Source organism: Cygnus olor, chromosome 8 (assembly GCF_009769625.2).
Source record: "Cygnus olor isolate bCygOlo1 chromosome 8, bCygOlo1.pri.v2, whole genome shotgun sequence".
Lineage (NCBI taxonomy): Eukaryota > Metazoa > Chordata > Aves > Anseriformes > Anatidae > Cygnus > Cygnus olor.
In genome coordinates this window covers 20,738,021-20,765,467 of record NC_049176.1, presented here as the reverse complement: position 1 = coordinate 20,765,467, position 27,447 = coordinate 20,738,021, and the positions used below count along the sequence as shown (strand labels likewise).

General features: G+C 36.4%; 1 protein-coding gene across 4 annotated transcripts in view; it reads right to left on the bottom strand.

Annotated features, from left to right (window-relative positions):
- Positions 1–20,087, bottom strand: part of PIGK (phosphatidylinositol glycan anchor biosynthesis class K) — a 72,567-nt gene extending 52,480 nt beyond the window's left edge. Inside the window, exons 1-10 of one of the 4 annotated variants that reach the window (XM_040566099.1) lie at positions 19,949–20,087; positions 18,414–18,467; positions 16,143–16,234; positions 12,648–12,783; positions 11,186–11,297; positions 10,571–10,667; positions 10,114–10,231; positions 8,589–8,699; positions 3,342–3,407; positions 1,430–1,602 (exon numbers count right to left, since the gene is read on the bottom strand). In XM_040566099.1, coding sequence (XP_040422033.1) covers positions 1,430–1,602; positions 3,342–3,407; positions 8,589–8,699; positions 10,114–10,231; positions 10,571–10,667; positions 11,186–11,297; positions 12,648–12,783; positions 16,143–16,234; positions 18,414–18,467; positions 19,949–20,020 — 1,031 coding nt within the window. In that variant the 5' untranslated portion in view covers positions 20,021–20,087. The remainder of the gene's footprint in view (positions 1–1,429; positions 1,603–3,341; positions 3,408–8,588; positions 8,700–10,113; positions 10,232–10,570; positions 10,668–11,185; positions 11,298–12,647; positions 12,784–16,142; positions 16,235–18,413; positions 18,468–19,948) is intronic. The other 3 variants (XM_040566102.1, XM_040566101.1, XM_040566103.1) reach the window with 3 other exon arrangements.
- Positions 20,088–27,447: the final 7,360 nt, after the last annotated feature.

Here is a 27,447-nt window from a genome sequence, read left to right as displayed (position 1 = left end):
TGAGTAACTGTTCTAAATTGAGCAGTCACAGAATTAGCCTAATCACTATATGTTTGGTACTAAAATGCCCAATGCAGATAAAAATAAATCGTAAAATACACTGAGTGTAGGATTTTTAATTACAAAGGCCAGAGTTACTATTATCTTTAAAATTAATGAAATTGATATCTACTAACAACTTCTTTGATTTGAGTGATAGTAAACAACAAGGTAGATAATTAACATAAATTTATGGGTTGAAAAATATTACATCCCTGGCTATAGCTGCCTAGTTTAATTCTTTTTTCCCCTTCCTAGAGGAGGGTATCATGAAACATAAAAGATTTACTAGAAATGGAAGAAGTTCAATACCAGATAAACTCTGCAGTACAAGCACATCTTCCTTTACATGTTTCCAATAGGTGGCAACAGAATACCAAGAATACAAAGGAGTTTATAATTCTTTCTTCATCCACAAAGTAATGGAATCCCTGTTATTTCTATCAACGAATTTTTCATCAGCAACTTCATTCATGTAAATAGTTGCACCTCTGCAACTGAATTTCTCAGGACAGTTAAAGCCAATAGGTAGAGAATTTGCAGAACAGAAACAAAGCATTTATTAAGAAAACCTAGCTGCAGTGAAAACAACCAATAGTTTAAAGTCAGAGCTTATCTGAAGGTGTAAACTTCCACAAGCAGGAATTTACAGTAATAAAATGCTTCTGCACATGAAACTATCAAAGAAGAAATAAAATTTTATACTATTTTGTTATTGTTGTTTGGTTTTGACCCTTGGTCTCTAGCAGTATTTACTTACAGGATGGGATAAGGGGGTGGGAATTTTCAAACAGAAAGTAAGTTTTCAGCTGATAAATCCCAACTTTATCAGTAGTAACAGTCCATACCGACTCCCTGATTCTTTGAACAGCTGTAGGAAATTGACAGGAAGCCAGAGTTCTTCTTTCCTTGACAGTTACAAGGCCTTTGTTTGTTTCTGCTGCACAGAACTATACACTTATTTTTGCTATTACAAATCTTATTGAGAAGTGGCTGAGGGAGCTGGGTTTTTTTACCTTAGAGAAGAGAAAGTTCAGGGAAGACCTTATTCTACTTTACCATTACCTTAAAGGAGGTTGTAGCTCTTTTCCCAAGCACCAAGAGATAAGACGAGGGGAAATGGCCTCAAGTTGCACCAAGGGAGGCTTAGGATGGATATCAGGATAAATTTCTTTATTAAAAGGGTTGTGTGGCATTGGAATAGGCTGCCCAGGGAAGTGGTTGAGTCACTATCCCTGGAGGTCTTCAATAAACGCATAGATTTAGAACTTAGTAGCATGGTTTAGTGGACTTGGTACTAGGTTAAAGGTTGGACTAGATAATCTTAGAGGTCTTATCCAACCTGAATGATTCTGTCATTCTAAACCAAGTCTAAATAGTGAATACTTACTCATTTTCAAAGCCAGCTAAGTCACGGTCCAAAGAAATTGTCTCTGTTGTAATTTCCACCTTTCTTACACTGCCAAAGAAGTCTGTTATGAGAACATTTTGAGGGTCTCGCTGAAAGAGATCGGTTCGGTGTCCAGGTGTGGAAACACACAAACTTTTTGGACAGACCTGAAACTGAAAACAAAGATGAACAATCATACCATGTCACTCGTTGATAAATAGTCTCTTCAGGTACTTATCAAAATGAAATTATTATATAAGAAAGATAAATGCCACACAGAACTTGCAGTAACTTCAGTACAAGCTCCACAGCTGAAAAAGAATGATTGATCATAAACATTAAAAAGCATAAACACCTTGATAATGGGTTTCACAAAAACCTTAATCTTCACAATTACCCACACCAGTTTAGAAATGTTTCTGTGAAAGCTAACCAATTACCTCTGATTGATTAAATGCACAAATGCATTTCTGAATATAGAAGCAGCAACACTGCTATAACCTTCCAAAAAGCATAAGTTGGTATAAATTCTTCACACTTACCAAAGGGAGGCAGGCAAGATTTACAAGCCTTGACAAGTAGCTCACAGTAAACGCTTCAGAACTGAAGCGAGAATTTAAATTTTGACTGGGAAAAAAATCTTTTTCTTATTTCTGGTTTACAACCTATGAATTAATGTAGAATGAGGATCTTAAAATATGAAAGGTGTCTTATGTATACTAAGTTCACACAGACACACCTGTAACACCTACAAATTAGCTATATACTTTACTATTTGTTTTATATACTTATCAGTCCACTATCTTCAGCACACATTCCAATAGTTGGAAGACAAAACCAGCACTAACAAATTAAACTGGTTTCAATGGACTCAATTCTGTATAGATTTGCAGAAAAATATGTAGACATAATAGTGATGGATTTGTCGTAGCATTTAAAATATCTCACAAGCAGCATGCCTATTAAATAACAAGACTGTTACATATCCAGCAGATATTCAAGGCAAAACCAGTGAATTTTGGACACAATGCTTTTTTGCACTAGTCCTACCACATTGACCCAAAAGCCTCTAACATTTGCTACCTGGACAGACTGCTTATTTCAAGGGATCTCCTAATCCATGTAGTTTAACTTAATAAATAATAATTAGTTTGTAATTTTCTTAGTAACACTACCTACATTGCTTCAAGTGCCATGAAACGTAACCACCAGCCTCGCTCTCTGGAGAAAGCTGAGTTCATGTCTCAGTCCTCAGAAGGCATTGCACAACCAAACACACGGCCCTGCTAGACACAGGCACAAGATAAACAATCCTGCTAGATGTGGGTGCTAGGTGTACAGTGCCCTGGACGGTTTCTCCACCAAATGTGGCTGTCCATTCAATAGCCTCATGGACAGCCTGCAGACCACCTGCTAACACTGTAGGCTATGCGCGTCCTCATGTGTTCCAGCAACAAAGAACGTTTAACTGAGCAGATTCACCTACACGACTACAAAGGATGCTCATCTTCCTAAATACTAAGTTTTCCAAATGATTTTCACAAACTGGTCCATGAATCACAGGATGTAGAGCTCATACACCCTAATTATTACATCATGAGTCAGCTCTTAGGTGGTTGCACTCTTAGGGCAGAATCACAGGTCCTAATTGGCTCAATGCAGATGCAGCCTCTATTAGCCCAGCTGCTGACTAACCAGATCTCTAAGTTTCAGTCCCATACCTTCTAGCACAAGTTCTGTGCTCAGGCTGACACAAAATACACGGTTTGTGTGGCTCTTCTTAGGGCAACAGAACCCTACTCTTAAAAAAGTTTCTCAGAGATGAAACAATATACCCAGTTCTTCGTCACTGAGGACAGATTCTGTCTCTCCATTCCTCCCTTCTGCTCCCATTACAACATCTGTTTCATACCTGAAGTCTAAGCCTGTAAGTCCAGGGAGGCTTCAGCTTCAGCTCACTTTCCAGCTCAGCTTCACCCTAACTGATGGATACAAGCACACAGACCCACTGAGCTGTTTGTTAATGTTTCCCACCTCTCTTGTTGGCAGAGTATCACACAGCTGCTAACCAAGAGAGGAGCAGATCCAATCTTTGTTATCCTCCATGTGAGGCGAAGCTGAATCAGGTTCATCAGCATCATGCTACCCATACAGAAGATGTTTGTCAGTACTCATTAACCCTGTTTCACAGTTTCACCAAAAGACAACACATTTTCTTCAACTTAGCTCCACCTAAGGGCACAAACAAAAACTGTCCTCTAAAGTAAGCTATATAACCTAAACATTTATTTTGATAAATATATCAGATCCATTGATCTATGCTGCAGCTATCTTTTTAAGTGTACTAGCTAGAAAGGCTACAAAACATGAAGAACTAATACTTTTATGTTCCTGTACCATTAACACCAGCATAACTCTAGATGATGAGAATGAACAACTCAAAAAATTATGAATGATCTTTCGATGCAGCTGCCTTCTATCAGCTCCAAACAGACTCTCCAACTGCAAGTCAAAGGTTTACTGATCTTAGGCAACTGTTGCAAATAGCTTCAAAGACATCAAAAAAACCTGCTTCCCAATTCTGCTTTATGTTAGCTAGTAAAGACAAAGAAGCCCAGTGATCTTTTTATCTGATAGCTTACTGAACTTTTTGCCTTGCTGGTCATGGCAAATACTTTCCTAAATACTTTCATTCCTAAAACACCAGCTTCAAGTATTTCCTTCTTGCCCTCAACAAATGCATTTTAAGAGTGAGATCTGCACAAATCATTATGGCAAACTTAAACAGAGAAGGGATTTAATCACAGTTCTTTAGAGCTTTTACTTCACCTCCACTAGACTCAGCTGAGAGAGTATCACATATATGACACTGCATGAAAGCACTGTCTTCATGGCCAGAATAAATCTCATCATGTGCCTGCCTCAGCCTACCTCCTTCCAGCACAGTCGCATTACAAGCAGAACTTTTGTGTTTTATAAAAAGGTTTTTTCTTAAAACAAAAAAGAAAAAAAAAAAAAGAAAATTGATTCCAGTATAGAAATATTTTCACAGAAAGAAAGTAATAACAAAGATGAATTTAATCTAGACCTGTCAATAATAACAACAAAAAGGAATATAAGCTCAGACAAATTCAAATGAAAAATGACATGCACAGTTTACCTGTAAAGCTGTCCAACCACTACAGCAAACTTTCAGTAGAATAATTCTGTGCTTTCACAGAGAGACTGAACACTTTTCTGGATAACATGTCTTAGCAAAACAGGCATTTGTAAGTAGAAAAACAATAGCCTGTGACAAGAACATGCAGGATATCACATCAGATGATTTAATGATTCCTTTTTAGCTTTACCTCGCGGACATACTAAACAGATTGTTCAAAGCTTATGAATTTTCAACAACATAACATCTGTTTCTTTTTGAATAGGCCACCCTCCTGCATTGTTATCATATCCTGATTCTTGAGGGAAGATAGCACCAGTCTCACCAACTGCTCCTGAACCTGAAACTGCTCACATTTCCTCCACTGATGGGGTTTTAAAACAAACAAAACAAAAATTTTAAATTAAAACACACACAAAACAAAAATGCACTGTAAGTCTATAATCTGAAAGTAAAACATTTAATCTGTTTTAAAAGCTGGCAAATTTCAGACCAAAATCAGCATGTTTATCATTGAGTCTCATAATCTACCTTGATTCATTTTAAATGCAAACTTCTTTTGGACAGCAAGACGCAGAGACAGATGGCAATTCTTTCACCTAAACTATATCAGTTTTATTAATAAAAGTCATTCAAGTCAGAGCTATCATTTTAACAAAGAAAAGCTGTAACATTCCATACTATTTTCTATGTTGGAAAAAAAGCTTAAAAGTTCACTACATAAAATGGCTGGTGTATCTAGTAAATTCTCTATGCATAACTCCTTAAAAACCTATGAAAGAGCATGAATCCTGAAGCATACCAGCACCCAGCAATGTGCTTCTGTACTTTGCAGCAGTCAAAACTAAAAAAAAAAAACACAAAAAAAACCACCAAATTTATTCTCCTGGGTGTTCAAGACCACATACGAACATCCAGAACATAACTACTGTCCCCATGCAAATACAATATTCGCTAACTGGGGAAGAACTGAAAACAGATCCTGAGAACCTACTTTATCAAACACATGTGAGTTTTGTATTAACCTCTCTTTGTTAAGTGAAATTATTTAGTAAACATGTTGATATATTATATTTAACATTAAATAATGGTCAAAACCAGTGCTTCTAGCACTGCTTAATATTGAGCATCACTGAAAAAAGGGGAAAAATATCTCCCCAATTAAAAGAGGAAAAAAAAAAAACATGAATTTTCACAGGTTTTTTGATAGGTATAGAAAAATAGCAACATTTTATTTTTTACAATGAAAAAAGTAGCTATAACAGGTCACGTATCATTGCAAAAAGTTCACTCAATAACCAGAGCAAAAGCCACACAGATTCATTAGCACGGCACAGTCAGCAAAGCTTAGTGGCTTTGACTCAGTAACTCTGCCATGAATGCTCTGATTTTGGGGTAATTTTCTACTCAATGCTGCTTTGTGCTGGGATGATGTAATTATCAAGTCAGGTGTGATTTGAAAGTCTCTTTTCTAAGCTCTTAAGAGACACGTACACATTCAAAAACAACTGCATGAGCACTGAGAGTGAGAAACAGATAGCACACTCAACTATTTGTAACCTGTCCCACAACAATTTATTACCACAGGAAGATTTTGAGACACGTTTGGAACAAAAATGCATAATGGCACTAGGAAGAAGAGGACTTCAGTATTAACAATCCAACTACCCAGTACCTATGTGAGAAAAGAAAAACTGCAAAGCAATTACATCCCAGCAGACCAGCGCTTTCACAACTGAAGTCTTCTGATAGAAGAAAAAAGAAAATGCAAACACTGGCTATATGAAACACATTTCTTAATGTACTGATTTTTTCCAAATTGTTTAAATAAGTTTCTATTTAAAATAAGCTATGCAATTTCCACAAATGGAAACTTTGTTATCTTGACTTTTCTTAACAGTTTTTGTAGCTATTTCATGACAAATGATGTCTCATTTAGAAATGTATTTGAATCTTATTTTAAAAGTTCAAATGTGTGACATTTCAATTTAGTCTTTACTTTTTTGGAATTGCAGTCAAACTGAAAATCAGTCATTTGCACAGCTTTATCCCTTAGCAACACAGACGGAGCAGGTGGGAAGTAGGTGGTGGAAAGATGTCTCATTCTTTGCAGGAATGCAATATCCAACACTTAGGTGGATGTGAAGAGAAGCTTTTTTTAAGAGTGGCTGGAGAAAACTACATAGGTGATGCAATGGGAGCAGCGTAAAAAAGCAGAGCACTTCTGAAAGAGTAGACATCAGACACAGAACGAAACTGGACAGCAAACTAAACATTAGCTAATAATCTAAAAGTTCTATGAGTGAGCTAGTTAGTGAGACACTTAATAAGTTATCTTGAGTTTGAAAGTGTTAATTTTAAAAATCAGACTTGCATAAGCAGCAACTCTTTGTTCTTAATCCAGCACAACACTAACAGTGTATTCCAGTGCCAAAGTATTCCCCATATATCCCCTATAACAAGGTTGCTGAAATACATGCATATTACGACTGAGCACATTATCAACTTGTATCATGGTATATATGGGTCCATTCTCTTCCCTTTCCAGAAGGGACTGATTGATGATGTATGATGACTTACATGTTGTAATTTATCTGTCAGGGATAAGTTCCCACAGCTCTTCATAATTATTTGGCATAAAAAGCAAAACAAAAGTAAAGGCAGAATGATATCTTCTCTAAAGAGCACAAAATGTAGGACGGTTGACCAACTAACAAGTTTTCTATGCTGTCGACAATAACTGAACTAGTATTTGCCTGACTGAACCAGCTGTACCACTTCCCAGATGGCTTCTTATACAATAGAAACAACCGTTCATTTCTGATTACTTTTTTAAAAAAAAATGGTTTACAAAGTAAAATTCTAAAATGCTGTTTGAATTAATTGGGTAGAAGCAAATGCACTATGAATGAAAAAAAAGTGCATATTCTTCTTTAACAGGATTTATTTTAAAGTTTTCTGTATCTCGTGATCAGACAGGTATTAAATTAAAAGAACAGAATTGCATTCCCATGGCAATAAAAGAATCTCAAATCTTAGCTACTGAACTGCTTCAGTATCAACATAAAATCTGTCAAGTGTGGGCTGTTCGGAGTGAATTCTACCACAGAGCTCACAGCCAGACTAAGACCAACCTCTGTAGACAGAGGGTAGCATAAAACTTTTGAGCATACAAAAATGAATCAAAGACAATGTGCTCTGTCAGTGGTGCTCTTAAATCATTGACACAGCATGTCAGGATTTACAGCTACAACATACTACAGCATAATATACTATTACAATAAAATTAGTACTGGAACATGCATAAAGAATTAATAAAGTAAAGAAAAGATGGTTCCTTTTTGTGTCATCTCATCAATGTACCTATCTAAATGTTATAAGGGAATTTTCATAAATTTTGTCAGAGGTTATCTTGCTGTTTGTTTTTTTTTCCCGTCTCATAAGTGAAAGCTCCATCTAATAGTTACCTAACGTATTATAAACTCCAAACACACCTGGATTTGCACATACCTTGTTCTGGAATCTAAGTGGAGAAATCAGTCTCTAGGTGTTTGAGTGCACAGTTAGAATTTTAACTGTTTCTCACCTTAGTATAGATGGTTACCTTCCAACATCTGCAAAGTATCTGTTATGTTAACATTGGTTATCCATTAAGCTGATTTTACATATCTTAGAAGTTTCCAACTATCATTTTTCACATGCAAATATTTCATTTTATTAAAATGAGTAATTATTTTTATCCATTTTTCAGTGGATTTTTAAAAATCTAGCTAGTTTTGGTTAATTTTTTCTGTAGCCAACAAACCACTTTCAGGCTGAGGACAAACCTGTAAATGTCACACTACTGTTACATTTAATAATGGCACAAGGACCCTCCCCACAAAGCCTCTTCTGAGAGAAACTGAAGGTGAACAGAAAGTATCTGGAGAACACCATGGACAAAATAGTTCTGAGAACGGAAGTCATTACTGTATTGATAAATGTTGAGATTCTACTTACTAGGTCGTTCATATTTGTCTGACTGGCTGGATGAATTTCTTCCAAGAACTCCAGCACGTAGAATGTGTATCTGTCCATAAGATGAACGCCAATCCCAAGATCAGGTTGATGCTTAAAAACAACATGCAACAATTACTGGGCATTTGTAGAAGAGAACTTGATGTTTGGACAAAGGAACAGAACATAACAGCATGTTACAGAAGTTAAGCATAATATTTTTTTGTTGTTGTTCTTAGGAAAATTAAGCAAAGCAAACAACTAGCCATGAAGAAATACATTGTTGATGAGCTATGTAATACAGTTTATCTTCATTTTTCCAGACTATATCTAGACAAAAAGGTGGAAACTCCCTTCTTCTTAGCGCTCCAATAGAAATTTATGTACTGTTCCAAGCTCCTTACGTCTTGGAAAACAGAGCTGAGAGACAGCTTATTTTACAGTACTTTGTGGATTCGGGTAATCCTGACCTGCTGGTTTTGGTCTGGCTTAGATCTCTCTCCCATTTTCCTTTTGTAATGTAGGGGAGATATAATTACAGTGAAAGATAGTGGTGTTTTTTTCATATATCAAGTGTAAGAAACACTAGACTGAATATTCCCCACATGCATCTCTCCTCAGTCTTCCCATTAAGATTTTTGCCAGTCCTAGGCAATGCATAAATTGGTCAGGAAGCACAGAACTCCACTGACACCTTTAACTATCAGCACTGAACTGATGATGATTTGTGGGTCCTCAACATTTCTGTAAACTTTTCCAAGCCCTTCAGAACTTTTTAAAACTGAACTGGAACTGAGTAGAATAGTCTCAGTACAAAATACACAAACAAGAGCAGTAAGAGCTAGTGTAGATAGTGTTGATTTAGTTTAGACTAAATCAACACACAGACAAAGGAAGAGATGAGTCATCTTCTTCCTTATATGATACAATTTGCATAGTAAATTAAGCTTTTCTGTTGTTTTACATTTATAAAATTTACTAAGAAATATTTTTGATATTACTTATTTTTATGGTAAGAAAAGCTGAAAAATAAGACGTATACTGGAATCATACAATCACAGAAGATCCTGAGTCGGAAATGACAAACAAGGATCACTGAATCCAACTCCTGGCTCCACACAACATCACCCAAAAAAATGAGACCAAAACCAGGGCTGAATGCTGACCAAGAGCTTCTTGAACTCCGGCAGGCTCGGTGCCGTGACCACTTCCCTAGGGATCCCATTCCAGAGCCTGACTGGCCTCTGAGTGAAGAACCTTTTCCTAATATTCAGTCTGAACTTCCCCTGTCGCAGCTTCATGACATTCCCTCTGGTCTGGCAGCCTGGTTCTTTGTGCAAATCCACAAAATAAATACGAAAACACACTTAAGAGCTTTGTCAAAACTGTACATTGTAACTAAACACATTATACATTCAACAATTGGAAGAGAAATCTTTAGTTAAAAAAAAAATCAATAGGACCTGTGCTTTTAATTCACTCAGGTATTCTGAAAATTGTCTTCAGGATCACAAAAAAGCATACTTACTGATAAAGAATCTTCTCCTACTTGGCTGCTAGCCAAGGCCATTATATTAGGTGAATAAAATCGTTCATACATGGATGCTCCTTGACAAGTATCAATAATAAATAACAATTCGTTGTACCTGAAAGAAATAGAACAGCCTTTTCTTACTCATATCCCTTTAGACTGAAATATAAAAGCTTTGCTTTTTCGTTACCAGGATAGCTTCTAGGAACCTAAGGAACAGAAGACTTCACACTGATTGATTATAAGATGTGAGTTCAGACAAAGCAATTCATATGACCATCTGTAACTGTAGGACGCTAAAAACAAAATTTAGAACTCTTCTTCCTGAATGCAAACTTTCAGGCAATTCTATGGATGACAGATAGCATCAGTGATGAAAGGTAAGCAAGGCCTACCAGTAAGACTTCAGGCATCTTCATGAAATAGAGTATGTAACCGCTGAATAAAAAATTACCTTCTTTTCTGCCACATTTGTTCAAAAGCATCAGCAAGTTCTACATTTGTGATTTCTTCTGAATCTTGAAATTTTAGGAAACCATTTCCACCATGGCCTGGCAGAAAAAACACAAGTTAGGCAAGTATGTAGGTTAAAGGAAGATAATCAGTCTGTTTGCTCTGATGTTTTTTCTTAAAATAAATAAATAAAAAATAAAAAGCACAAAACACAGTTCTCTTTCTCCAATGGAACTCCAGCAGAAGAAAATACTAGGACAGTGAGAACATTTTAGACTGGAAACTATATTCTGTACTGTCTCGTTATATATTTAAGTATCTTATATATTTTTATACGTACTTATTATATTCTTTTTTTATATGAATTTATATACATAGGTTTATATATTTATATATATATACTATCCCTATGTCTTATAGGTTCTTATATATACTATATTTTGTACTGTCTTATAGGTTATAAGTACTGTCTTACAGGTTTTCTTAATTAGTATAACATGATAAAAAAACGTATTTGTTAATTCTTTTGTTTGTTTGGACTCTTGACGGGATTTCAAGATTTCATATAGCTCCATCCAACAAAGTCAATGAACAATATACACAAACCTTAAATTACCTGTCATATATATCAGAATATTGCTTCTGTCATCAGAAAGAAGACGTTTGGATCGAGGTGTGCTTGGTGGAATTCTTCCTGTTAATACACGCAAAAAATTTTCCACAGTAACCTATGAATAGAAGCAACAAGTAATTTTCTAAAGAAAAAGACTGATCAATAGTTCTAGGCTGGGTTACATTAAATAAATAACAGAACAATAGAACATGTAGTGTGTCTAATAAGATGCAATACTGCATGGTATAAACTGCATCAACAGACATTTTCTGTTCAAGGTTTTACTGCAGTAAGGTTCAGAATTATACAGTACCTTTTATTACATCTCACTAATATCAGCCTGTTGCTTTATTATATCAAATAAGGCTACCACTATTGCAATTTCTAAGTACATTTTTCATTGATCTGAAAACCTGTCACTGTATACCTTTATTCTGGCAAAGCTGTTCATGTACTTAAAGTGCAACATTAGTGTGTGTTACCATGGAAAAATAAAAGTTTAAATTTCCTCTGCAACTCAGGAAAGAAAAAACAAGATCAATTCCAGTTACATAAGTCTTTGAGCATCATCACAACGGTGATTGTAAAACCTCCTATAAAACAGCATTTGCTCTTCATGCAGACGTATACAACTCAAATGCTAGCAACAAAATCATACTCTGGAAAGAACATAATACACATTTCACTTGCATGCTCTAAGTTTCACAGTGGTGTTAAGTACTTGCAAGATGAGACATCAACCAGCAATCTACCATTTCCGAATGAGAAAATTCTGTAACATCCATATATTCCTTGTATACACACAAGGAGTTCCATATATTCTTAATTAGAATAGTTCAGATGGAAATGACCTACAAAGATCACTTATTCCAACTGCTTAACCACTTCAGGGCTAACCAGAAGTTAGAGAGTACTAATGACGGCATTATCCAAATGGCTCTTGAACACTGGCTGATGGCTTGGGGCATCAAACACCTTGCCTGGAAGCCTGTTCCAGTCTTTGACTACCCCCACAGCATAGAAGTTTTTCCTAGTGTTCAGTCTGAACGTCCCCTGGTGCAGCTTTTCATCGGTTACCAGGAGCAGAGACCAGCACCTCCCTCTTCGCTTCCCCTCCTCAGCAAGCTGCAGAGAGCAACAAGGTCACCTCTCAGCCTTCTTTTCTCTAGACTAGCCAACCCAAGTGTCCCCAGCTTCTCCTTACAGGACATGCCTTCCAGCCCTTTTACCTGCTTTGTTGCTCTCCTCTGGACATATTCAAGTATCATGATATCTTTTTTATACTGTGGAGATTCTGTTCTTTAACCAATACAAATCATGTTTCTGGTACAATGAATTTCAAATACAAAACCCAATGAGGGAGGAGAGTTGGTGACAGTAAAAGCCCAGCCTTCAGATTTTTCAGAAGCTTTATAAAGCTTTAAAACAACAAAAATCGAGACCCGGTAATTTAAAGCACAGTTACCTCATAGCTTCTGTAATCTACTTCCACATCATCTCCATATACATTTAGCTCCATGTTTTTATGACTAAACACAGTAGCTGGTTTGGGATTTCTGGGATTACACGCCATATCATCTGCCAGCATCAGGACAATGTGACTGTAGGAAACACAAGAAAAACATTTTTGATGTTCTTGTTTCACACAAGTCAAAAGGAAATTACAATAAAACCATCCCATGACTAAAACAGTAGCTTACAACATTAGGAAGATTCCTGACATTGCAAGTGAAACTTTGCTTAGTTACACTGTACTTCCTTACACACATCCTTGCTAGTATAATGATACCACACATGGTAATGCAGCTAGCTGATATTTACAGGATTCAGTCAGGCCAAACCTGAATATGCAGGTAGTTAATGCTAGCAACTTTACAGTACAGACTTGCCTGGAGCTAGGTGGGCAAAACTCTAGCAAAATCTCCAGATTTTTATAAGAAATCCCAGCTTTGCCCTTTTGGGCAAATTAAAAACATTATGAAAATTGTGTTGTTAATTAAATTTGAGGAGCTCCTGAACACTCCTCAGACTACATCTACATCATACTACATCTGATGTACTACTGCATGATTATCTGTGTTAACCAGGAATGTGTTATTATCTGTGTTAACCAGAACACATGGGCTGACACCTGAGAGATGCAGCACTACGGAGAATGTGCCAGAGATGTCTGGAACAAGGGGATGTAATTCTTTTCCTTTGAAAACACTCTTTGATATAGTTTAAGTAATCTTTGTACGTAAATTTTTAAGTAATCCACAAAGAATGCTGCTAATTCAGACTCTCAGATACAGTTATAAATTAAACTGTGTCCTGCCATTTAAATACTGTTCTTGTGCCTGTCATCATTCACCTATGTGTCACCTATATGTCTGCATGAGTACTTTATGAGTGATGTTATTCTTTATTAAGTGCTGATACACTCCACACTGAACACACCGAAAAAAGACAGATAATTGCTATCCAAAATAATTCAAGCATAGACCCTAAAAAGTAATGAAAGTAAATGATTTCACTGGGAATAAAATGCTGGAATAATTATGATGCTGTAATGACAGAAGTCAGGGGAAGACAACCACAGAAGAGAAATAACATTTTTCCCCATGCTTGCACACAAGTACAAAACTATTTTTATTTTTAAAAAAATCACTCATTAAACAGGAATTAGTTGGAAGCAAGTGTCAAATATACACCCCACAGGTCTACCGAAATATTTAGGTCTAGACCCATTTTTTGCATTACACACAGACGAGATGAAAACTAAGCCATCACTAGACCCATGATTTGGCACTCTATTTGCAAGGAATGTGTCTTAAAAAAAATAATAATAATCACACATCACTCAGTAAAAGCTCTGCATGGTTGTAGTGAAGACAGGTAAGCACAAACATAGAGTTTGAACACCATATGGCATTCTTAAAAGCACATTGTCCACACATTCAGCATAATAACCTCAGTGCTAACTCAAAGCTTAGCTGTTAAACTAATGTAATCATGTATTATATTACTGCTATTCCCATGTTGTAAAACTTAAGCTGTGTAATGATTCCAGCAATCAAAAAGATTCTCTCGATTCATTTTGGCTTTGTTATATTCTAGCATAACTGGTTCTTACAAATTGTAGCATTGTGCCTACATGTCAACAAATCAGAGCAACTTGCAGTCAGAAAACCACAAACCATTTTCCAAATGTGTTCTGTTGTCAGATGACGAATAATTTAAACCACCAGACTGACACAGCTCCATTCAAAACAAGGCTATGAACAATTCCTTTCAAAGAAGACCACCCAAGAATCATGATAAATGTTTGTTTTTAGGATATCATTAAGACTAAAAAAAAAAAAAAATGTATTTTGAATGAAATTTTGCTGCAAAGAAAGCAAACCAGGTAGAGGAAGGGAATAGGAGAAACCCACTCAAATCCATGTTGAAAATAATGGAAATAAGAGAGAATGGGATACCTATCTCATTAGGTCTTCTCTAATGTCTTATTCTTTACCTTAGTCTAAAGGATAGCTAGCTTTTTGAGATTCATTTCTGGATCTTTGGGTACGGATAACAAACAGACCAGGCCCCTGAAACTCAGAAATCTCCTTCCACGCTGTAGTTTTTGTAGTATTACTAAAACCACCACCTATTTTCACCTTAATGGTGAATGATGTAGATTTAAAAAAAAAAAAAAAAAAAAGCTTTCAGGTAAGGGTAGAACTAGCAAAAGAATTTCTATGGTAGCACCTATGGTGTCTATGCTTCTTCTCTCCTGGATAGCAGGAGAGAAGACATATTTCTGAATGAGATGTGCAAAAAAATGCCATACAATGCTTAGGCAGTATGTTTCCTTGGATTTATAGCCCCAAAACTCCTCCACAAATTAGGTTTCAACATCCCATCTTTCAGAAACAGAAAAGTCACTCTCTTATTTTTAAAAATAAAGACAGGAATAGGGATGATGTTGTCATTGCATTCACAGTTGAGTGTAAGCTGAGTTGGGACTCCAGATGCTACCAGTTTAATCCTGGACAAATAAATGACATACAAACATAATCCTCATTAAAATATGCATCTTGCAATGATGAAGTGGGCCATACATCTTCGGCAGATATGCTGGAGAAACTACCAGTGCTCTAAATTAACATTAAAAAATAGGATCACAAGTATTTCCATAGGAGCCCATGGATACATAAAGCCTATTACCCAATGGATTTTGGTGCTTATAAATTCTTTTCATTGATATGGTACTAGTAAACTGCATTCCAATACAGCTGGATGGAACCGTGTCAATACCACCTAAAACTTCCAGTCGGTACACAATTAAAAAGGTACTTTAGAACAGTTCATTCATCTTCTTAATCTTGTTGTTAAAGAAGGAATATTCTTTTAATCTCTGTGCTACAGCTACAGAAGCAGTTTGCATGGACAAAGCCTCTGGTTTCCTCAAAAATATCATGCAAAATTGATTTTTCAAGGCTGCTATCAATATATAGGAGCTGCTTTGTTCAAGGCCTTAAGTACAGAGATTCTCAGTAGTAAGAGACACAGAAGCCTTGCTATTTTTAGTCGTTAGGGTTGCTAACATCTTCACACAGAAAGGAAATTAAAGTATAGCAAAAGCAAGGTTTCAGAGTAGTATTGTCATCACTGAATGCATTTACCAGTTTTCATGTTATGCTTTCACCAATTTAGTAAGTGGTACAGTTTAGTGGCCAGATAGCTTCTTTTTTGTCCCCCTCTTTTAAATCTAATTGACACATTCCAACTGGAAGTTTTCTTATATAACTTGTTGCTTTTTCCTTTTGAACACTATTGCTGCACTTTCCAAAACACTGCTGTGATCACATCTTTACTTTTTACTTTTATCCAGTTGAATTGAAAAGAGAAATGTATTTTTATACTGCTTCAGCCAACATAAGAACTTTAATAGCACATTTATATGGAATTGTATTCACCAAGGTACCCTCACCTATCAGGAATGCCCAGTCTCTTCACACTTCTGTATACTGAAAGAGTGTTTGCCACGTGACGGTAATTAAACCAGAATCGAGATGTGCACACCTTTTAAAGGAAAAAAAAAACACAATACGTTAAGTAGTATAAAATATACAAATTGGCCTGGAATATACATCAGAAGACACTGATTACAGGTATTCCAAGAAAGTTACAAATCAGAAAGAACATAGCATCACCAAGAAAGTCATGATATAAGCTATATAAACCTCTGTTGTACCAGAGCAATAAACGCTGAAAATAAGTGTTAAAAAAAATAAATGTTCTTAACATACTGGCTCATGAGAAAATTGTCATAAAACCAACCGAGCATAGAAAGTGGCACTTTAGGGAATAATCGAGCAACAGTAAGTGGATAAGCTAAATTTTTCATTTACTTTCTCCATATCCGATGAAAGAAAAATCGAAGGAAGAGTTTTCATCTCAATAGCAAACCCATTCTGGGAGCATTCTTGCATTAAGCATAAGCAAATTCATGCAGAAGCCACACATGAGAAAACACACAGAGTGCTTTGCATTTAAGGAGTCAAATACAATAAAGCAAAGCTAAGTAAGCTCTAGCCAAAATCTGAATACAGATTCTCAAAACATCTCAAAGGAGTTCAGATTCTACTCTTCTAACAGGGCAAAGAGTTGGTGTGAGCCATTCCTGTACTGAAACTATTCCGTAGGTCAGATATTATTTAATCTGTCCTCCAAAACTTGAAACCAATGAGATTCCAAAATCTTCAGAGGCAATCTGCTGTAGTTCTTAATAGCCTCGTCGCTGTCATTGTGTTTAAATGAAGTTCAGTACTTTCAATTTGTTCTGCACCAAGGACAGCAACTCCTTTGCAGACAAATTTCCTTCAGTTTTACCAGTCTTTCAGACAGATGAAGGAAAAAGCATTGAGACATGATTTTAAAGCCACAAAAACAAAGAAGAAACAAGCATCTTTTTCTCTAGTCTTTTATACAAAGAAATGAATAGTAGCTTAAAAATCAAAATTAGTAGTTTATAAATCAAAATAGCTTAGTAGCTTATAAATCAAAATTCTGCCTGAAAGGATCCTCAAGTCCCTCCAGCTTGGAATTTCAAAAAGTCTGTGAGCACATTTGCCTTTCAGCAAGATTTACAGGCCTGAAAGCTAACCCTGGCAAATATAGCTGTGACTTTTCAAGAAATTATCATTTGCCCCTTCCCTTCATTACCTCCCTTACAACACAGCATAAAACACGCCTACATTTTAAATTTAGCTATTCACAGCATATTAATTCAAACTACTGACACGGTGGGTTTGCAGTACAATTTGAGGCCTGAAGTATTTGATAGCAGTTAAACCCTCTCTACTTTATTGCTTTAAAAAATTAGTTACAATTGTTATAAAGCTGAATCATGAACTACCAAAAAAAAAAAAAAAGCAGCAGAGAATCTGTTGAAGATGGAAATTACAGTTCCTTGGACAGAATTTTCCACTTTCTTTGTGTTTTTAAGTGTACTAACAGCACCTATTTGTTAAAGGTATTAAAGTAGTACTTGATGTTTTAATGGTTTCCGGTTTGTACACTATAGACTATAGAAATTATTTGTTCTAATTTGATTCATTACTATTCACTTTCATTTTATATTGCTGCATTTTAGTATCTGGAAAACAAACATCTGCTACTGAGTAATCATGATAGTGTTCTGAGACAAATTAGTCATTAAGACCCGAATTGTGATTAAGAACCAATTGTGTAGCATGATTCAAAGCTAATAAAGGATTCATAGCAATGAAAAAAAATTAAGATAAGAACAGTTGATCTAAACATTATGTTGCCTGAATTTATTTTATTCTAAGCTTGTTATCACAAGTTAACAGATCGAGTAAGAATACATAAATCAGAAATAAATGATACCTTCCTGGTCAAAGACATATACTTTTCTGATATAATAATTACACTTCTGTTCAATATGCACCATGATAAATTAACTGATTTAATGCTGTTATAACTTTTGCTTTATGAAACCTACCACGTATCTATACGTTCTGAGTGCTTGACATGAAATTACAATGAAAAGATAATTTTAATATAGTTAATAAATTTGCAGGGCTAACTTCAAATCTATTCATTTCCAAGCCCTTCTCCTTCTACTTCTTTCAGATGAACAGAATTCTTGAGCAACTGTTGCAATTATGGCACATTACAAAAAACATGTAAAAATGTGTAAACATTATTTGAAGAATACAGCCTGGACCGCACTTACCAAAACTGCCCAGTTATTTGTATGTCCACTTCTAAAGAACTGTTCTGCTTGATCCTTATAGATAGAGAAAATATTAGATGTTTTTCAGTAGAAAGCAATAACTGATCATATTTGTTTTTCAACAAAACAAACCATGTTCAATGCACGTTTGCATTTACCACACCTAACACTGAATAAACCTCACAAAACATTCAAGAATACAAATTTTTCTTATTCTATGTTGCATATTTTATCTAAGTTAGCTCTAACAAATCTTTCCCTGAAACTTGCTAAATGAGAAAGATCCATTAGTCACTTTCAAGTTAGTTAAAAAGCCCACACATCTCTATTCCTGAGTACACTCCAAGAACAAAGTACAATGATTTACCGACCTACAATTTCTTCCTTAATGAGAACAGGGGCTTGGATAGATTTCTATTTTCATTATTCCTCCTGTCTTTTCAGCAGCAGAGAAGCTAATCTAGAATTATAATCCATTTTAAATCCACGTTTCAAAATAAGGAGCTAGAACAATGCCAACTATTTCTATATAGATCCCAACATGATTTGCAGATGGGCTAAGACTTTCCAGCAGTCACAGAAAGAGTCTGGCACAAGATAGAAATCCAGACTCCTGACGCTTAATTTGACTGCTTTACTTCTCTGAGGAGTACCAGCCTGATGTCTTACACAAAACACACAGTCATAGAAAAGTGTGTTAAAACATATGCAAGGGTACTATACTTCAAATAGCTAAAAATCTGCAGTTTCCAAAGACTAAAGGTGTTTCTATTGGTTACATCTTGCCCTACAGGTAATTATTTTCAAGTACAACCCGTGTTTTTTTTTTTTTTAATAAAGCAGAATCCAAGTGCAAACACCCCAGATGCAGCGTGTGTGCTATACAAAAAGAGTATAATTACTGAAATATGGAATTAATTCACACTTCGAAAAAAAAGCATTAGCTCCTTCGGTTTATGAAATGGAAACACCTGCCAGAGCCGCGCACAGCAATCACGGCCAGGTGAGGCCGTGGCACCCAGCCACCTGTGGAAGCCCACAACTCCCCACTCCCTTTTCACCTCCATTTTCCCTCACACAACTCAGCCAGCAAGTGGCTAAAGAGGCCAAACAGATCACCGACTACCGAGAGCTGTGTTGCGCTGCCAAAGCGAGATGTTTCAGAAGCAGATATATTTAAAGGGAGGGTTTTCTTCAACTTCACACACTCTGAACAAGTTGCACGTGCCTGACGAGCAGCTGGCGCTTCTGGGATGTGCTGCATTACTTTATAAAACCCTAATTCCGCAGCGGGGCGCTCAGCTCAGCCCCTTTGCCCTCAGCCCTCCCTGTCTTTCCCCGAGCGCCACCAGCGGCTCGGGGCGGCTCCAGCGGGGCGGGCTCTGCCCGCGGCGGGGCGGAGATAGGGGGGAAGCAGCAGCAGCAGCAGCAGCAGCAGCAGCAGCATGGTAGCGGCGGGGAGGCCGCAGCGCCGCCCGCTCGCCCTCCCTCTCTATCTCTCCTCACCAGCCGCTCTCCCCCTGCAGCCCCCGTACCTGGACGCCGCTGGCGAGCGCCGCGCCGCAGCAGCCCAAGAGCAGGGCCGCCGCACTCAGCGCGGCCGCCATCTTACCCCGCCCGGCTCCGGGAAGCGGCTGCTGCGCATGCACGGGGCGGGGAGAGGCGCTTCGGGCTGCTTCAGGCTGGGGCTCCACACGGGTCGGTGTGTGCTGGCGGCGTAGCTTTTAGGAACTGAAAAAAGCACGAGTTGTCCCTTTGCTCAGAGCTGTGCCGAGTGTTTAGTCTTTTTATGTCGTTTTTTATAATAGAGCTGGGACGGTAGTAGTAGCAGGTCTCACCACTGCTGTTTGTTAGAGCCCTGTGATGGAGTGCAGCGTGGCCCTAGCCAGACCTTGGCCATCCCATGGACAGGCTGAGCTGGTGGTAGAAAACATGATGGCCTCATGTCCCATGTTAAGCTGGGGAGGCTCCTAGGGGTGCAGCACCAGCAGTGCCTCTCAGCCTCATACCAGAAATGTTCTCAAATCTCTGGCCTTTGTGGGAGGCACTGTGAGGACAGAATGTGGGGTTGGCAAGGTGGCCTTAGGCCCAGATGGCTGCAGGGCAGGGAGGAAAAGGGGTGAGCGATGTAGGGAGGGAGATCAGAAAGTAGATCTTTTGTCGGGATACAGCCTTTGCCACATACAGTTCATCCCTCAGCGCCAATAAATCATCAGGCTTTTATTTCAATCTATTGAACCACTTGGTATGATTCCTTCATTTCCACTAACACCCCGTCAACACCTCTGTTCAGTTGCCTGATGCCTTCCATTAGCTAAGGTACCTGCCCTGAACCAGGAAGCTCTTTCCTGCTCCATGTATTTGTCATCAGTAATGACTTTCTCAGTAAAGAGAAAGTCATACTTTTTCCATATATTGATGTTATAATGTCAGTAACATCACATTTTCTCTTTGAAATTACTGCTTTCCTTGTTATAAACATAATCACCTGTGATTAGATCACATTTTCTTTCTGTGCATAAAGCTAAGGAACTTTTTCCCTTTCAAAGACAGTTGCCACCAGCTCATGTTTTGCATGAACATGTCTCCTGTGTGAACCTCTTACGAACCTACTGAGAAGTGTCATGGGTGTTTGTCCCTCTGTCCCTGCTTGTATGCCACATCATGAATCTTCTTGCTCCAGAAAATTAAATGAATTTAAAATGGGGACAAACATGAGATTTCTCCTTCCCCTTTCAAATGTTTCTGCTTAGGTCTGTGATCATTCTCAGATGTGTTCAAGATGTGTCAGTAATCCCAAATGACAGGCAGCTGTCTTTCAGAGCATGTACTCATCCAGTTTTATAACTGATGAACTGATTTCATGTTCTTTGACTCAGATAGTTCCTCATTACCCTTCAGCTGCCACGTGGAGTTGGTCAGGCACCAAATGACAAATACACAAAATCTCAACTCTTTAACTGAATTTGTTTCTTTTAAGCCAAATTCTTTGCTCTTTGACTTTATTACAAGTATTCATCCTTTGGCATTGCACTTTGGTCAACAGTTTTTCCCACGGAATTAATGTCATCATCTATATCTTGATGATGCATCTTTGAACCAGGCATAAGTCCTTCAGATGTTTATACTGAATGAAAAGTCAAATGTTACCAAAAGATAACTTCAACTTACCAAGAACCTTTCTTGACGTGAGAAGTAATTAACATATTTTCTGTGAATAAAACTTTAAAATGTCATATTCACTTTAAAATTCCTGAACCTTCTAAAATTTGTATCACAGGCAACCTTAGTCATGGCATTCTTTGGAATACTTGAATCTGTAGTTTTAATAACATTCTTTAAATTTCATTACATGTGATTTTCCACATAACAAACAAATAAGGAAATGGAAAAACCCCAAATTTTTGTCACATATTATTGGAATGATGTAAACATAGGTTTTCACCTACGGACTCTACAAACAGAAATCTCCTTGTGCTGAGCAATTAAGAACTGTAGTAAATTATCCTTATTTCAAAGATCACTTGCAGGGGATGAGACATTTAAAATACTAGGTTTCACTGATAGAATAGTTTAAGCACACTTGTCTATTCAATATTGTTGCTATTTGTCATGGCTGTATGTAGTTGGTTCTGCAACATACAGTAAGGTTTAACTGACTCTTGATGTAAAAGCATAGTTGCAAATTCATCACTCTTGTGTCACATGCTGTCTGCTACAGCATGTGAGCAGTATTTAGATCAACTGCAGTCACACTGCAGGCGTTACTCTTTTATCCTAAGTGTTCAGGTCATATGGCTGCCTTTCCCTCCCAGGGTGGAGACAGTGCTGAGTTAGAGCAAACTCAGTTTCACAAGCACAATGGAGTATTCCAAAAGAATGGCCATTATTCCCCCTGATTTATATACCACATTATAAAGTATACAGTTCCATTTTTTAGATCTCTCTGTTTTGCCTGCTAGATTCCCTTAGCCTGCTTGAGTTATTTTGTAATGGATTTATTCCTTCTTCTACTTCTGGTTTTTATTTCTTTGCAGCCTCGGTCTTTCATGGGCTTTAGTATTCATCAGCCACTCATGAGTGTCCCAGTGCTGCAGGCATTATTCCTGGAGGTGGCATCACTTCTTTCTTTCTTTTTTTTTTTTTTTTTCCCCAGTAAGATAGTTCAAAAAGCTTTGCCTTCATTTTTCCATCTCTATTCCCTATAGGCAGCTCTCAATACAGACTTGGTGTTTGCTTCCACGCCTGTACAGGTTTTTTTTTTGTTTTTTTTTGTTTTTTTTTTGTCTAGAAATTGAACTCTAAGCTGTCTGCTTCGTTCTGTTTTGTTTTCATGCTAATCACAGTTTTTTTCATGCTTGGAGTCTCTTTAGCTTGACCTTTACCACCGTGTTTCTTGTACCTCTTGCTGAGTAATTAGAAAGGACACCAAGTGTGTATCCAAAAATGATTTGTAATTAAAACAACTGTTTAAAAAGCTGCTGTAACTGCAGTTGGTATTCACATTGGAGCAACTGTTGGTTCCCCTCCAGATTCTTCCCTCCTTCAGCAGGTTGCTCAGGTCCTAATCCTCTAATCTAAACCCTTTAGAAATTGCCCTCTTAGAGCCATCTGTCAGTTCCTCCTGTCCAGCATGGTGCCAACAAACTGAGGAAGGTTAGCAATCATAAATGTAACCCCATAAGCTCCTAAGACAAGAATTTGTGCCTACTAGGGTTTATCTGACATTTTTTGACCACGAAGGGTGTTTTTTTCTCTGTATGAAAAATAATAATTAAATAGCTTAATTTTGGTTAGTATTAACCTTGATTATATTACCTGTATGTATCATAGTGGATCCCTTCTTGTGTATTCTTGATCCTGGTCCTGTTTTTCTTTTCCCGTTTTTATCAGATTTGCACATACTGCCTGGTGATTTCCTACTGTAGAAATAAGATAAAGAAAAATATATTTGGCTATACTTAATAAGATTCCATAAGAAAAATGAAAAAGAACTCTTGCAATGAAATATGTCAACAAGACAGATACTTAAGGAATCATCAGTGATAGCTCCACTGTATTATCACACTAAAAAATGCAGATTTATTACTTTCTTCATTTTGACTGTCAATATAATACATTAAAAATTTTTGAAAAAGTCCCTTAATATCTCCCATTTTTATATTGCTTGTGGTTTTTGTAACCAACAAACAATTCTACTACAGCTTGGTATCTGAGCTGACAAAATTTCTGTCTTCAAATATGGAACCTGGATGAAACAATAGTTTACAAATTAATTACTGATTTTATTCATTTGTTGTTTGTTTGTTTGTTTTCCATTTCTGTAAGTAGGAGAATGGCTTTACTACGGAACATAGTACTTAAAAAGATTTAAAATAGCAAAGTAATACTAATGAAAAATATGCAATATTATTATGGTGAAAGTAATAAATACAGAACTTCCAAAGGAAAATAACTTGAAAGACGTCTTCCTTCTAATATTATCAAGCTTTGATAATGAAAACAGTTGAACAGATGAAACAGTTTTACTGGACTGTATTTTTCAATAGATTCTTTTTGAACACTGGATAAACACATTATGACCTACACTTCTGTTCATCCACAGAATCCAGTTGCTCACCTCTACTTGGGAAGCAAACTAGATAATATTTTTTACTGTTATTTACAAAGTGAAATTACGGAAATCACTTCTTACAGTGCCTTTTGAGGTCACATGAGAACACAGGCAAGAATGAAACCTACAATGAAATTCAGCTGACATTTGTTCTAATGAATTAACCATCTACCTTGTCATTAGTTCTGTTCTGTAATTAATGATGCAAATCTCATCAGGCATGAAGTTTCTATAATGTTGAATTGTGTAATAATCCATTAATCCACATCTTTGGAAGACATCAGGTTAGAAGTCATTCCAACACGTTACCCTGTCGGTAATACAAGTAAAATATGAGAAAACAAAATATAAAACCACTGATGACTTGTTTACATAGTTTGTAAGGTATAACGGCGGTCATCAAATACGAATTCACATTACATTTGGTCTAGTTGAACAATATTTTTCTCTATAGAAAACAATGCTTAAAACTTTTATCATTCTCATTAAGATAAATGAAATGCAGCAGTAAAAGTCCACCTTCATCTTTTTAAAATTATCCTCTTCATTGCATTTTTCCACTGATATTTCAAAAGGGTTCATTTTCAAATAGAAAATTAATGGGCTTCTTATTTAGGAACAAGATAAGAATCTTAATTAAATTTCCCTAAGTAAAGCTGAGTTTAAAAACATAGTAGTTTTACTCTTAATTTCAAGCAGTGGATATAACACATCATATCTAAGAATCCTTTAAAAGTCATAATTTTTATTCCATTGCAGGTTCTGACATCTCTATGATAAATCTGTCACGTCCCCAAAAAAAACAAGTGTCTGACTGTCTCAGGAAAAACCTCCAAACAGTGAATGAACTGAAGTGGTCTCAGCTTTGCTGGTTAAATGAAGTCAAGTAAAGGGCTGTATTGCTGATGAACTGATTTTAGCTCCCGAACCATTACTTAAAGCTGTCTTGTGTATTCTTAAACTACGGTAGAGTCTGCAATCTAGATATATCCTTTTGTCTTCCAAGTAATTTTCTTCATTTGCAAGCAAGCTCTTATTTTACTCTATTGAGAACTACTCATCAGCTAAATGAGAAAACAAACATAAAGTTTTGAAAATTACAGGCGGCATGTATGTCAACAGTACCTGAAAAAGTATTAGATTTAATATTATGCAAAATGTATTAGAACTAAGATACACAATGAGCAGAGTCAACTTTAAAAGAGCTTACACAGACACCAAGTACAATAACGTTGATTAATGTTAAATATTTGAACAGTGACTACACTGAATCCAGACAATTGCCAGCAAAGGTTATGTAGATCATTGTGTGATGAGTACTGAAATGTTATTAGAACTGATTAGTGGAAGATTGCACTTGAGAAGCAAAATGTAAGGCAAATCCAAAAACAGGCCATGTAGAAATTCAAAGAAATATTCTCAACAGAAGGAATGATCTAGTATATAGATATATACAAAAACAAAAATCATTTTTGTTTATTGTTTATTGTTTGTTGTTTGTTGTTTTGTTTATTTTGATTATTTTTGCTTTCCGAGGCATTATGGGCTGGAATGGATCAAAGCAATCAAAAAATTTTTAGACAAAAGATTGCTTATACCTTTTAGAGTAGCTGGTAAGCTGTGACTAAAAGTAGAGGTGGATCAACAACCCTTAATAATTTCCTTGAATATTAAAACTTTGGTTGGAATTTGGTTCCCTCTTCAGCTACTTTTAGCAGGATACTCTAGAAGTTGCTGCAGATAAGGAGGAAAGCTGAGCTAAGCATGGAGTATCCTTCAACATACTATAAGTTCTAGTTCCATCGTACATAATGCTCTTTGGAATTAAAAGTACCTATTTCTTTTAGCATATTTACTGGAAGCTGTTCCCAAGTAAAAATGCCAGAATGACTTTATAAATTGAAATCATTATGCTTGGGAGCCAAATTTTGCTATGATTTATAAAAATGCACTGTTGTTGAAATTGCATTCTGTACAGGTCAGGTAAATACGCCTTTTCACCATTATAGTGCTGGCACTTAGTGCAAAGTGGAATTTTACTTAAAAAATTAAATGGGCTCTTAATAAGCAAAAAGTCTAGATGAAACCAAATATCACATTCAGCAAGAAAGTAAACTGGTGGCTAGGCAATCCCCCAAATACTTTGTTTCTTAAAAGCCAAATTCTGTGGTCTAAGTTGATCAGGATATTGTTCAAGTTGAAGAGAACTGCCCAGATGAGATTGTGTTTTGTTATGAAATTTATGGAAGATTTTGTATATTGTTCTGCAATCCTCTCATGAATAATAATAAATAAAAAGAAGAAGAAAAATCAAAGGCTTTCTCTTCACTTCCATTTATATTTGTGAGGAGGAGTGTATCCTAATGATGATGGTCTTTTCCAACCTTAATGATTCTGTGATTCTATATTGATTATTTTCTAGTAAAGGATTATTTTTCTACCTTCGAATCTGAAAGAGACCATCAAGAAAAAGTCATAGTGATAACAGGAATTACCAATATATTAATACATGTCTGTTGATTCTGTATATCTGTCCTGTTCTATGACCTGAACAAATTGTTTTAACTGCTAAATATATATTACATGAAAATTTAAAAGCTATGTTTATTGCAGGTAATGACCTTTTACATTTTGAAGACAGGCATTTGAATTTACATGTTCATTCAAGGTGATTGATTTTTATATGGAGAAAAGACACCAATCAGTCAATCAGTTTCAACTAGTCAGTGCCTAAATGGATATATTTACAAAAGTATTTTTTCAGTGAAAATCATCTTCCTGAACTTTAACTCTCTGAGAGCTATCATGGATTTCCTTAAAACAAAACAAAACAAAACAAACTCTTATTGTAAAATAAAATAAATGCTGAAAAAAATATATTTTTTCTTGCACTTTGGAAAAAAAAAGATTAAAAAAAACATTAAAGAAAAATCTTTGTGTGTGTATGTATATGAAAGATTTAAAACAGAGAGCCTGATGTGTGTCCCAGTTTCGTAGAACATTGTGTGATAATTTTAGCAGGCTTTTGCCTCACCACCCTAGCCCAAAGGAGGAAGTTCAGGTCAGTGGAGTGGCCAGGCTCCCCACAGTGCCATGGCCCAAAACCTCAGATAGCACAGTCTAAGTCAACAGTGGCCATGGATTAACTGAATATATGCCTGGCTTGCATTATAGACTACAAAGGTGATTTAAGTCTACTTTTTTCACATCCTCTCTTTATTTTTTAACAGATTATTAGTGACCTGGTCTGGAAGATGTGACAATGGATTGGAAGATGTGGCAATGGATTAGTCAGTGGTGAGAAAAAAAAAAATCTTCCTTTTGGAACTCTCAAATCATTAAACCCAAGCTTTTAGTGAAAGTCCCAGGCTTTAAACACGTCAAATACATATTTTTCCTAAGATCTAAAAGATACATGTC